The 13,430-nt window shown below is 35.3% G+C and overlaps 1 protein-coding gene across 2 annotated transcripts in view; it reads right to left on the bottom strand.

Moving 5' to 3' along the window:
- The window catches only part of TSPAN12 (tetraspanin 12), a 57,482-nt gene that overhangs the window by 12,526 nt on the left and 31,526 nt on the right, over nt 1-13,430 (bottom strand). The window contains exons 4-6 of one of the 2 annotated variants that reach the window (XM_087821049.1): nt 12,088-12,162; nt 8,247-8,354; nt 3,958-4,101 (exon numbers count right to left, since the gene is read on the bottom strand). In XM_087821049.1, the coding sequence (XP_087677175.1) occupies nt 3,958-4,101; nt 8,247-8,354; nt 12,088-12,162 (327 nt within the window). The remainder of the gene's footprint in view (nt 1-3,957; nt 4,102-8,246; nt 8,355-12,087; nt 12,163-13,430) is intronic. The other variant, XM_087821050.1, reaches the window with a different exon arrangement.

Genomic DNA, 13,430 nt, shown 5'->3' with positions numbered 1-13,430 from the left:
GGTACTCACAAAACATTTTGAATGAATGAATGCGATGGAACCAAACTGATGGTCAGAGATGTTTTCAACTGTGATTTTTAAATGTATGCTTACATACACATGTTGTCCTCGATGTAGATATTTTGAATTAATGAATGTGATGGAATTAAACTGATGGTCAGAGATGTTTTCAACTGTGATTTTTAAATGTATACTTACATACACACGTTGTGCTCAATGTAGATATTTGAGGAGTTGTTGTCAGACTCAACAATAACTCTGATGGGAAAGTTTCTAAAATGTGCAATTGTTGCTGTATTTCTGTTCAGTCATTTTTCACACATTTCAAATGTGTCATAAAATATTATTGGGTCAGGGACCAAGCAGGCCACCAGATGGTTGAGAATGATTTATTTCCTTGATTTCAGACTACTGAACAGAAACTGCAGGAAGAAAGCCAGTTCTTATCTCTGAGTTTACAGAATATGAAAGATAAAAGGGACCTTGAAGTTCATCTAGTCCAGATTCACTCTTAATTTAAAAACCCATTCTAATCACCAATGGCATGGCTATCTGACCTTGACTTTAATATTTTTAGAGATAAGACACTCACTATTTCACGAGAGAACCTGTATCACAATTGGATGTATTTTGATGAGCAAGGTCTTCCTTCTACTGACTCAAAATTTCCTTCCTGTGACTCCGGCCCTTGGAGCAACAATGGGTAAGTCTAGTTCCTGTTCTGAATGATGAACTTTGAAATATTTGAAGACTTCTGAAACAACTACCCTTAGTACTCGCTACTTCAGAATAAACATTTGATATACCTCCAGCTGTCCCTCCCTTGTTCTTCTTTCTAGATCCCTCATCTTCCAGGTGGATGATCAGTGGGCACACTGCAATTAGGAAACATATGTTCTCCAGGGCAAAGTGGAATTAACTGTTATTTTTAATGATGGATTTAACTGTACTTGTGCCATAAAGCTACTAAGTGATCCACTTTTGTAAGTCAACTATGCATATAATGATGCACTATAACATTACCATTATCAGCATCTGTTATTAATTATAAAATGCAAAAGCAAATTACTCTGACATAATGAACCTCCATCTCTGCTGGAATTGTGTCTAAAGAAATATCTCATAACTAACAGTGCCAGCTTGCTATTGAGAGTCTTTTGATGAAAATATGAAAAAACTTTTAAAATAATCTGGGCCATCAAATTTGCCCCATGCACAAGAGTGTGGCTTCTTTCAATCTTTAAATTCATGAAACAAGCAATTATAGACATCATGAAAGTAAAGCATGACATTACTAGTAGAAATAATTAAGATAAGCTAGTAAAACTAAATAGCAATTTTACAAGAAAATTTTATTAAATCTCTACTGCATGCTTTTCAACTAAATAAAGTAAAATCGAAGTGAAGACTTTGTGGGAACATCTGGAAAACTGATTCATGTTTGCCATTCTCATGGTCAATACTAGTTATAATCATATTATCAGTATTAATCACAAAAGAAAATAAAAATTATTATATATGGGGTTGTAGTCCAATAATTTCCCATACTGATTTGCCACTCCTAAAAACTAACAAATGAATTAAGTTTACACAGGGAAAGTTAATAGGTTTTAATTCACATGTTTATATTTGTATCTGTACTGTAATCATCTGGGGTTTTTTAAAATCCAGTAGTGAGTTATAATGTGTTTGAATATCCACAATTATGCCTGTGTTTAATATTATCTTAGAAATGTTAAGCACTGTTTCTGTTTTATGGAATAAGCAGGACTTTAACTGTCACACTTGTTAGCTGGCCATCCCTACTACAGAGACCAGCCAATATTCAGCTTTCACCCAGAACACAAGATACAGCATAATCCCTGAGGATCTCGGAGACACTGGCCCAACAATTCTTTGTTCAATACACAATATTTTGGATATTCTTTTTTATTCAAGGCCAAAATGTTACTAAACATAGTATGTTTAAAATGATAATATCTAAACACACTGCTCCTCAGTAGTATGAGGCATGACTAAAATTATTTTGATTATCTTTTAAAATAAACAACCTGAGTTATTCAGCTGTTTCAACAATTTTTGTTATGAGTTGAATTGTGTCCCCTCCAAATGCATATGCTGAGGTCTTGATCCCCACTAACTCAGAACCTGATCTTATTTAGAAACAGAGTTGCTGCAGATGTGATTAGTTAAGATGAGGTCATACTGGAGAAGTGTGACTAATGTCCTTATAAAAAGGGAAATTTGGAAACAGACACAAACAAGAACTCCATATGAAGGTGAAGGCAGAGATCAGGGTGATGCTTCTACAAGCCGAGGAACACCAACGATGGCCAGCCAACCACCAGAAGCTGAGAGAGAGAAATGGAATAGGTTCTTCCTCACACCTCTCAGAAGGAACCAACCTTGCTTACATCTCGATCTCAGATTTACAGCCTTCAGAATTGTGAGACAATAAGTATTTGTTGTTTAAGCAACTCACTTAGTGGCACTTTGTTATAGTAATCTGAAAAACTGATACAATTCTGAATCTTTTAAAACAAATACTTGACACTTCTTTGTGCATGCCTTTGGAGCCCAAAGCACTTTATTTTGGATATCCTTAAATGTGGCAGTCTTGTCCTCTGAGGCGATTTTTTAACAGCCCAAAGTTACTCATATCTATGGCACGAATGTGATAGATCATTTGTGTAAGTGATCCAACATCTTTTTCAGATTAGTTAATTTACACTATAAATTAATGCAGCTGATTCCTGTTAATCTCCACAACTGACTTAGGTAAACTGCCTAAAAGATGTTTTGAACAATATTAATATTTTTAGGAAAAATGTTTAAGCTCCTAAAGTCACCATCTTGAAATAAACAAAAAGGCAAGTTTTAGAAATCTGATGTGGGTTTTTTTACAGTTTCGTTCTTTATAGTTATACCGTGTGTGTGTGTGTGTGTGTGTATGTGTGTGTTTTATATCATGAATGTGTCTGTTAAGCCAGAGGTTTTCAACAGTGCTTTGTGGTAACCAGGTGCTTGACTCGAGATATATCTGGGAAATAATTCCAGCTCCTCAGCCTGAGCAGCTTCCCTTCCATTTTGAGCTTCCACACTAGATCAAGGCTGCAATAATGTTTTTGGTGATGATGGAAATGTCTTACATCTGCGTTGTCCAGTACAGGAGGAGCCAATCTTGAGAGGCTGCTGAACACTTGAAATGTGGCTAACACAAATGAGGAAATGAAATTTTTATATAATTTAATTTTAATTTAAATAGCCACATGTTTACAGTACAGGATGGTGTGGTTCTAGATTTTAATTTGAAAAAAGGTTTTGTTGCTAAAAAAATGTAAAAATCACCACTAAAAATAAAATGATAGGAAAACTTCTGCTAATAAAGAATAATAGATGATTTTGATAAATATATACAAGTTTCTTGGGCACGGGACACTTGATTTTATTTAATTCCAGTGAGCATCTAACTCCATTAAATGAGTTAACTAAAACACATCACTGATCATTAGTGAACAGGGGGAACAGTATTTTCTCTGGACAGTGGGATTTTTCCCCGTGCATGTTTTAATCTATGTGAAGTTCCACATCATATTCTGCTCAGGAACTCCAAACTGTGTTTTCCTGACTATCCAGAGTCAGCTACAGGCTTTGCATGTGTCTGTTTCAAAGGACCCCTAGGAGCAGGCAATAGAATTGATTCTTAGACAACACATTTTAAAATCCAATTAATTCTAAAACCTAGTCTTTCCCAACTTCCTTTGTTAAAATGTGATCAGTGTTCAGATTTTTATATTAATTTTTAGTTTTATCTTGTTTTTCCACATATCAGAGAAAAATTTTAAGGGCCTTTATATTTGTACAGAAGAGGAAAATTTCTTTGGCATGTTGTCGATTTTTTACTTGTCATTGTAAGAAAACTTTTATCCATGATAAGCTAAACACATACGGCCTTACCTCTTGATAAAGGTCACTGAGATCTTCCTGGTGGGCCTGTTTGGAACATCCTGGGAATTCCCTAACACAACAGGAATCTGGAGGCCAGTCCATCTCCGTCATTTCCAACCAGTCAGTGAAATATACCACTCCACAGCACTTGAACTGCAAAAGAATGACTGGTCAGTCTCAGAAACTACAAAAATATTTTCTTAATTTATAGGAGATTAAACATTAGATTTCTTAAATTTTTATAGCCAAAGTTAACTTTGTTCTGTCATCATTTAATGATATGTGTCATCACTTAATTATATGTTGATGACAGAAATGTAGTAAAGGAGTCCATAATGGAACAATCCTGAACATCAATGCCCATAACACCTGAAAACAAATCAGGCATAACTAAGCCTCACTCCATCTTCTCCAACTGTAAGAGCCTCTACAAGTGATCATATAGCAACAGAGTTAATATACACAACTTATAACACAAATAGGTCAAACCTTATATTTACCACTAAGCCTCTAGGCACTGAAAAATAGCTGATAAATTTATGTGTACATGCCTAGATACCAGTTTAATTGCTTAAAATTCAAATATTACATTAAAAGTTTCTGTAATCTTTGTAGAAAGATTTGTTGACCAAAGTCCCCATTACAAAGACTACCAGATTTGGATTCATTAACCAGAAAAATTTTCAAAAATTTTTGAGATATAAATCTGGCAAATAAATTTTATTCAACCAAATAAGATTCTTAAAATAAATGATCATATTCTATCACATAAATCTCAGAAGAAATGATGTTCCTTTAGCTTAAAGTTAGATTTAAGAAAACCTGTTTTGTCTTCTTTTCTTTTTGTCTTATTTCACCAAGGATTAGCAAAAACTTTCTCTGGCCAAGGTTTAGATACGCTGCTTACGGATGGATGTAGATTAGGTTCAGAATAATTAACTATGATAATTTTCTGCCCTGGGGTAGAGGGGAGTTACTCTTCATACAGTGAAAAACAAGCACTATGGGCAGTGTCTGAGGGGACGTCTGCCAAGAGTGACTGGCTCTGCAAATTATGTAGCCCAACCGATCAATCTGTGCCCAGGATTAACACTGTGCCATAAAATAACACAACCCACCATCATTTCAAAATTCAACTAAAATCCAACCTGAAGAATTCTAAACTTCTCATGTAAAATGAAACAAGGAAAATACTAAAAATGATTTTACATTTTTTCATTTGTTTAAATATCTAATTTTAAAAAAGCAAAAATCACCTTGAGTATTATAAATGATGAATTACTGAACACTATGAGTAATACTAAAATTTTCCAAGAAACTTTAAAACATTTTTAGTAATTTCCTTTACAAACCTGTTCCAAAAGCAATGAATATATATCATAAGCATCACAAATTAAGTTAAACATAATTTGACATCACATATTTTATGTCATTAAGATTCCATAAAAATCATATGTAGTAAAAAGATTTTCTTTCTAAAAATCATAAACTACTTACTACATTTCCAAGTCAGTCTTTTAAAATCCTTGTACTCAGAGAAAACTTACCTCTCTCATTTCCTAATGACATGTGTTTTCCTAGGTTGATGACAGAAGAATAGTTCCTGGAACATTCTAACCCCATCCACAATAGAACAGCCCATTCATCTGCCCTTGTCAGGAAATGAGGTGCTCCACAGAAATGACTTTTTCCAAATAACTTAAGCATATTATGTTCAGTGCCAAACTTTTTATTTTATTTTAATAAGTCACTGATTTTTTTTTTCTTTTTACATAGTTGTTCTTCATCATTAACAGAAGATATTGAATTGAAACTTTTCCTGAAAACTCCCTTAAGCAAACCCATTATTATGCCACAGATGACTGGTCCACATTCCTTGTAGTTTTCCTGCATCCTTCAAAATCACATTGAGAGCAGGGCCACTCTTTCTAACATTGTATCAAATTCAAGAAAATACCATCACCATTTTATATATAAATAAACTGAGGCTCTGATGCATCAAGTAACTTGCCAGGATCACAGACCAATAGGTGGCAGAGCCAATTTGTTCCAAAGCCTATTCTCCAACCATTATGTTAAAATGAATAAACACATTTTTAAAACCCAGGTGTGTGTTTTTAAGGTATTAAATAAGTATCACTAGAGCTTAAATAAGAGTCCACTAAGCTGAGGGACATGCACAGAACAGCACTGAATGAGGAGCCAGGAAAACTGGGGCTGACAAGGTCCCTCTCAGCTCTACCATTTATTTTGTAAGAGGAATGTTATGGGCTGAATTGTCTGCTACCTGAAGTTCACGTGGAAGTTCTCATGCCCCAAATGTGACCATATTTGAAGATAGTGTCTTTGCAGAGGTAATTAAACCAAGGTCATTAGGATGGGCCATAAACCCATATGACTGATGTCCCTATAAGGAGATGAAATTTAAACACAACACATACAGAGGGAAGCCAATGCGAAGACACTAGGAGAAGACAGCCATTTAGAAGCCCAGGACAGAGGCCTCCGAAGAAACCAACCCTGCACGCCTTGATCTCAGACTTTGAGCCTCCAGAACTATGAGACAACACATTTCTGTTGTTTAAGCCTCCCAGTCTGTGGTACTTTGTTACAGCCACAGCTCTAGAAAACTGGTACAAGGGGTTTTTAAAACTCAGGATAGCCAGAGGTCTTCACCACTTCCTCTGGGGTGAAATAGGCCTATGACATGGAGGAGGACATTTATCATGCAACAAATCTAAAAATATGGGTGCTGTCATTTGCAATGCTTGTACATTCTCTATCTAGGTGGAGCTCCTGTTCCTACCATTAGAAAAAATACCAAAACAAAACTTGCTTTGTTTTTTAACCTGGATTATCATGGTCTACATCACAAACCCAAAAATATAAAGAGCTCTGGGCAGCTTCTACCCAGGGCAGTAGCTGAACACAGCCTTCTATAAATTCCCTAATGCTTTACTTATTTTCCTTGCATGTTGTTTTTAGTACAAATGAACAGTAAACAAAGTGAGGAAGCTTTTGAATAAACAGGAAATCTGTGTTACAAAGATAATGCTCACCATCTCAACAACTGTAACACAAAGGGCCAGATTTGGAAATTATCTTGGACTTGAACTTCTGCCCATATCCAAGCCAGAGTAACTGACCAGAGAGCTGGTTATCTATTATGTAAGACACTGACTCTCAAATGTTTTGTGGCCCAGCCCTGGCCAGCTTGGCTCAGTGGCTGGAGCGTAGGCCCCTTGGAATGAAGGGCCTGGTCAAGGGCACGTACCTCTGTTGCAGGCTTAATCCCCGGCCTGGTCAGGGTCAGGGTGTGTGTGGGAGGCAACCAGTCAATATGTCTCTCTCACATCCATCTCTCACTCTCTCCCCCTTCCACTTTCTCTGGAAAGCAATGGAAAAAGTATCCTCGGGTGAGGATTTAAAAAAATTTTTTTTTAAATAAAATAAAATAAAATGTTTTGTGGCCCAGCTCTAAATAAAGTTAAAAGAAACAAATATATTTGGTTATCTGGAAATGTCACTACAATCACAAGGAAACTGCTTGGGAGAGAAGCTTGGTTTGAAGCAAGATCAATGATTAACTTCAAGTCACCAGATTTTAAACATCCAAATATAGCCCCCCATTTGGGAAGATGATTGCTTGCAGTGCTATGTGAAAGTTAGGTAAGAAAAGTTAAAAGCCCTATACTTTGTAATGTTATTGTTAATAACCATGAGCTAAATAAGATAAAACGTATTTAATCTTCTCAAGAACTCAAGGAGGTATTTTATTATTCCCATTTTACAGGTAAGACTGAGGCTTAAGGAAGTTAAGTAAATTACAGAAGCTCATGAAAGAATAAGCAGCAGAGCCAGCATTTTCCGACTAGAAAGCTCATGCCTTTAATAATATATTGACTCTTAATTCTCAAATGAGAACAATCATCTAAAAATTTTAAATGATGTTTAAAATACAAATAGCCCTAAAAGTTATAAAAAATTATCTATTCAAATAGAATTTGGATATTAACTCATGAAAAGGAAACTTCACAGTAGCTTAGTAAAAAGGCTTTTAAAAAAACTCTTCACTCTAGTGAAGCTTGTGAAATGTAGAGGAAACGGTATATATGGGAAGAAAAGTAGAGCCTGGCGTTCCTTAAGGTATTTCTCAATAAAGAATCACACCAGTGGTAACTGAATCACAGGCTTAACTTTCAGCACAGAGAAAGTGACCGAGGCCAAAGCTTTCAACATTTGTTTTGAAAGTGTGCCATTTATTCCATACCCTTTACCTCAGAAATTGTAGCATTTACCTCTCTCTGAAAAAAATTCCAAGCGTGAGTAAGCCACCGGTATCTAGGTAAGCCATAATTTGTCATTCTGGCTTTCAAAGTGACCATGTCTGACCACTGTACTGGAACCTGAAGATAAAAAAACAAAGTATCAACAATTGTAACACACAAAGACACACACTCAGACACACATACATTCACAGATTTACAAACTCAATCACTCATAGTCTCATATACACATACTCACACATACTTGGAATGTGCTGCAATTGATAAGTATTTTGTAGTTGTTTGTAGCCTAAGTTAATTCAAAGCTACTAACCAGAGCTACTGAACAATCTCTATACTTAGATTTTTGTACTAAATAACGAGGTACATCATATTAAGCAAAGTAATGCAAAATCATTTAATGCCAATATGGAGCTCAAGGATATCATAAAACAAGTACACTGTGAATTGTACAGACACACCTGAAGAGCTCCTCATAACACACGATCCTGTAGAGCAGTGCCTTTTGATTTCATTTCATAGTATTGCTGTTTCTGAAACAACTATAGATTATGGTATTAAAATAAAAAGGGAAGAGTTAAGAAGAAAAAGAGCTAAACTCAAGCCTCACTCTGGAATAAGTTTGTGAACACCTTCTCAAAATGTGGATTTTAGAGGCATGCTAGAATTCTAGAAAGATTAGTTTCCAAATTAAAGCACTGCTTGTGTTTCTATTCTCAAGCTGCCTAGCACCATGTCCCTTAACAGAGTGTTTAATCATGACAGAGCTTCAGGTACACAACATAACACTTGACCAGAAATCTAGTCAGCGCAGCACTCTAGGTTTTGTCAACAGTGCCAAGGGAGAAAGTGAGGCATACAAATCCTAGTCTCACGACATGTGCAGTATTAAAGTAAGTCTTGGGAGACTGGACAGACGTCCACATCTGATCTATGGAGTAATACAGACAAGGCTTAGATAAGCAAGCTTGACACTAACTCAAGAATTGTATTATTTGGAAATCTTATTTAAAAAACAGTGATATCACTAGGGATAGTTTAAAAATTGCTAACCACAGAAATTCTTCACTTTTTTCCTTTGTTAATTTTCTGTTTTATTACTTGGAAATGCACAATACAAAAGAAAACACCTCAACCCTTGGGCACACAACTTTGTTCTCTACTTAATGGGGTAACTGGGCAACTTAGTGTTCATGTGGTTTCAACAAAGCTGAAGGAACTCACCAAAGTTCAAGCTACTCACTATAAATTATTATTGCCTCGTATCCTTTTGAGCATAAAATACATCAAAATGAAATAAACTCCCTAGAAATTTATAACCTGCCACAATATTATTGTCAGATTTTTTTGAGAGAAGAAATAACAAATAACAACAGAAAGAATGGGGAAACAGACAATCTGATGTCAAATCTTTTGGTTTGGTTATTAGAACAGCCTTATTTTTAATGTTATTTTCCAAAATAAATGTAAGTTGTTTCTCCTTTTTGACCACAATCAATCTGAGACCAAATGTGGCAAGAAACAGAGAAGATCATTGAGGTTCTGGAACAAACTACTGTGATCTGGCCATAAAGGAAAACACATATTTTTTTGGTCTCCTTGCATGGAACAGCTAAGAGCACAAAGTCCATTCTATACAAATGCTGGGTTCTGCACAATTTGGCAGCTAGTAAACTTTAATGGCACTTTTCACTCACACTGCTATTAGTGCAAAAACAATAGAAAAAAGTCTGTCAAAATTTTTTCTAATGAACTACTTTCCATATTTTACTTTTAAAAAGGTCTTGCTCTATCCTGGTGAAGGACAGGTTAATGGGGAAGATTTACATAAGCAAAACAGTGATGTAGGCCATCAACTGAGATAACAGTGTGCAGCCATCTAGTACCACTGTGATACTTAAAAAATATTTGCAGATGACCCCTTAACAGAAGAAAGTATCTAAACAGTAACTCTAAATTTCTTTCAATTACCTCAAGTTTCTCAGAATTATATTAGAATCAAAATATTTCTAGTCAAATACATTAAATTAATTCATTTCAAACTTGTTTTAACTTAGATTTACCAACTATTAGTATGACATAAACACCATAGAAACCATTTTAAAAATCCACGAAAAGGAAACTCATTTCTAAAAATCTTTTAATTATCAAAAAGAATGCAATCAAAAGCTGAGGAGAGGGGATCAAGCATTAATTATACAATTTACTATCTTTTGCTTGAATATCAAGGAGATACATGCATTTTTTAAAAACAGAAAAAATTAAGAGACCATCTCTGTATCAGTAAAACACAGAAACTGAACCCCTGGAACTAATTTTTCACTTCCCAGTATATACAAAGTTTCTAGGGTAAGAAGTGAAAATATGATTCTTAAAGAGAGCAAGAGTATTTCTATTTAATAGGAGATTTAGTTTTCAGAAAGTTCTTAAGTTTACATTAAATTACACAGAAACTGCCCTGACTTTTCCACTTTTAATAGAGAAATAAATATTTCTAAATTATCTCTTCTTACTGAGAATTTTCATACATTGGAAGCATACTGATGGGGATACACTTAAGAGGGCTCTTCAGAGGGGTTCAGACCAGTGGCAGTGCCAAAGCATCATTCACATACAAATTGGAGCACGCAGAGAACCCGCTAGTCTGCAATTACCACTTAGTAATCAAAACAATGTCACAGCAGATTCACCATAAAATCTTTAATAACTGCATCAGTACTGTAAACAACTTCAATTTTCTTACACAGCAGCCGAAATGCCTCTCTGAAACACATACAAAATAATCTGCCTCTCTGCTTCAGAGCTCTTAAATTTTAAAGAGTTGAAAACTCAGCTGGAGAAATTGTCACAAATGCACATGCCCAGTCCTCTGTGCCTTCTCCCTCTGCTTTTCCCTCTATTCTGATTTAGCAGATCTGGCCCAGAGCCCTAAAATGCATATTTTTGAGAATCACATTGGGTGACTCTTGCTAGACAGTCCAAGGACTACATGTTGAAAAGTATTATCTTACTGAAACAGAATTACTCTGACACTTACAGTGGGAAAATCTGGCCTGCCACCATGAAAAAAGCCAGGTATCACAGACATGCAGAGGTGCTCAACCTCATGGTGATGAACCTACCAATTTCCACCAATAAAGTGAACAAACATTAAATAAGTAATAATGCCCAATGTGAGCGAGAGTGAAGTGCAAATGATAAATCAAACATAAATGCTAAAATCTTAAGATTGAGAAACTCTTACTCTCATCCATTCTAACATAGCTATAAAAGTTGGTCCCATAGTCTCAACTGCAAAACTAAAAGAGAAAAAAGCTGAAGAGCCGTTTCCATGTACCCAAGTGTCAAACTGTGAGAGTGTTTCTAGGCTGGAGTAAACACACAGCAACTCTTCAAATAAGCTTCCTAAAGTAGAAGATGGTTCACTTTGTTGCAAATGGGTTACATGCATCCTTCTTATAAGGCTTTTGGGCAGATTTTCAAGCTTTCTTAAACCTTGTTGCAAATGTGACTCTTTCCATACTATATACTCAGAAGTTGGTAAAATCACTTTATATATTACTACATATGTTATTTGTAGTCTATTATTATACCCATGTTTAAGCACTCTGTGGAATTAAAGACATATATTGTAGTACACCAAATGAAATATTACAAATTATGGTTTGGAACTATGCTTTAGACACAGAAAAGAAAATGTTACTTTTCAGAGGTACTGGGACTATAAATTGTTATCATATAGTATAAATATTCAAATTAATAATAAAGTGCCTAAATTACTCCAAAGGATCTGATTTATAAGGCTGAGTTGGACATTGTTTCAGATTGTGATTGTATCCCAATTTGAACTCACCATAATTTCCTGCTCATATGTCCAAACACCACAAGCCAGTTCTACACAGAATATGACAAGTAAACTTCCAAAGTACTGTAAAAAAACCAGAAAATTAATGCTGTTACAGTAGAATTAAAGTAAAATATGGTCATTTGAGGCAAGCTAAATATTACTCAGTGTTGTTTATCCAATGAAAAAGAAAAGACACACCAATTTGGGAAGCTCCTTCAGGAACAGATGAGAATAACTTCAGCAAATTTAGAGACATCTGCAGACAACATTTAATACTCACCTAAGTGGGCCATTTGGATAGTTCTCTATTTATCAAATACTTTCATAATTAATTAATTTAAAGATCTTGTAAAATGAATAGGACTACCTCATCTTACAAATGAGAAAATTAATGCAAAAAGTAGATGTGAATTGCTCAAAAATGTGCATAATAAATTTTGGGGGACCAGACCATTGCAACTATGTTCTCTATGCTATAACTTATCACCTCTCCAGTTGTGGAGGTAACTTTCCAGAAGTAAGTAGTAAAAGTGTGAGAAAGAATGGGCTCTCTAAAGTTCTCTTCACTAATTGCAGCAGAAAGAAAACAGTGCCACTGTTCTTAAATCCTCCACTCTGCTCATGGTGTGGGGTCAGGATGGGGGTATCAGGTAGTGATGATAATTGGTTATTTCCCTTCACTGGAGTGACAACTCCATTAAGGGCAGGAACTTTACTGTGTTCCTCATCCCAAAGCAGGCGTTCAATAAATAACTGTTATTAGAAGAATAAATTAAAACAAAGCAGAGTGCTATGGAAGTAAGGGACTGGGGGCTGACTGGGGCTGTGTGATTGGGAGAGGTCTCTTTATGAAGGTAATCTTTACGATGAGTCAGTAGTGACAAGAAGGTGATGCTGTGAAGATTTGTGGAAAAACAACCCAGGAACAGGAACTATCAAAAGCAAGGCAACTTTTCAGGGTGACTAGGTAGTTAAGGACTCAGTGGTACCTGGAGCACAGAGAGGGTGGGAAGGGTACAGGGGCACAGATTTAGTAGACCTTACAACAAATTAAATTTAAAGTTTAACTCAAAGAAAATATTTTTTTGCAAATGATGCTGCAGCTTCATGGTAGCTGTCTCTGTTTGGTTGTCACTGCATTAGTCTCAAACATCCAGTCTTCTAATTCCAAGGAAAATGTTAAATGTCAAATCCATTCTTAATATAGCATACATAGATCAACCGCATTTATGTTTAAATTTTCTTCTTTTTTAATTTTTAAATTTTTTAAAATTTTATTATTTTTTAAATAAACCTTTCAATAAACCTTTTCAGAGAGGGGAAAGGAAAGGGAGAGAGAGAGAGATAGA

Source organism: Miniopterus natalensis, chromosome 10 (assembly GCF_054644295.1).
Source record: "Miniopterus natalensis isolate mMinNat1 chromosome 10, mMinNat1.hap1, whole genome shotgun sequence".
Lineage (NCBI taxonomy): Eukaryota > Metazoa > Chordata > Mammalia > Chiroptera > Miniopteridae > Miniopterus > Miniopterus natalensis.
Note: the sequence above shows the minus strand (reverse complement) of the source record. Positions and strands in the feature narration are given on the sequence as shown.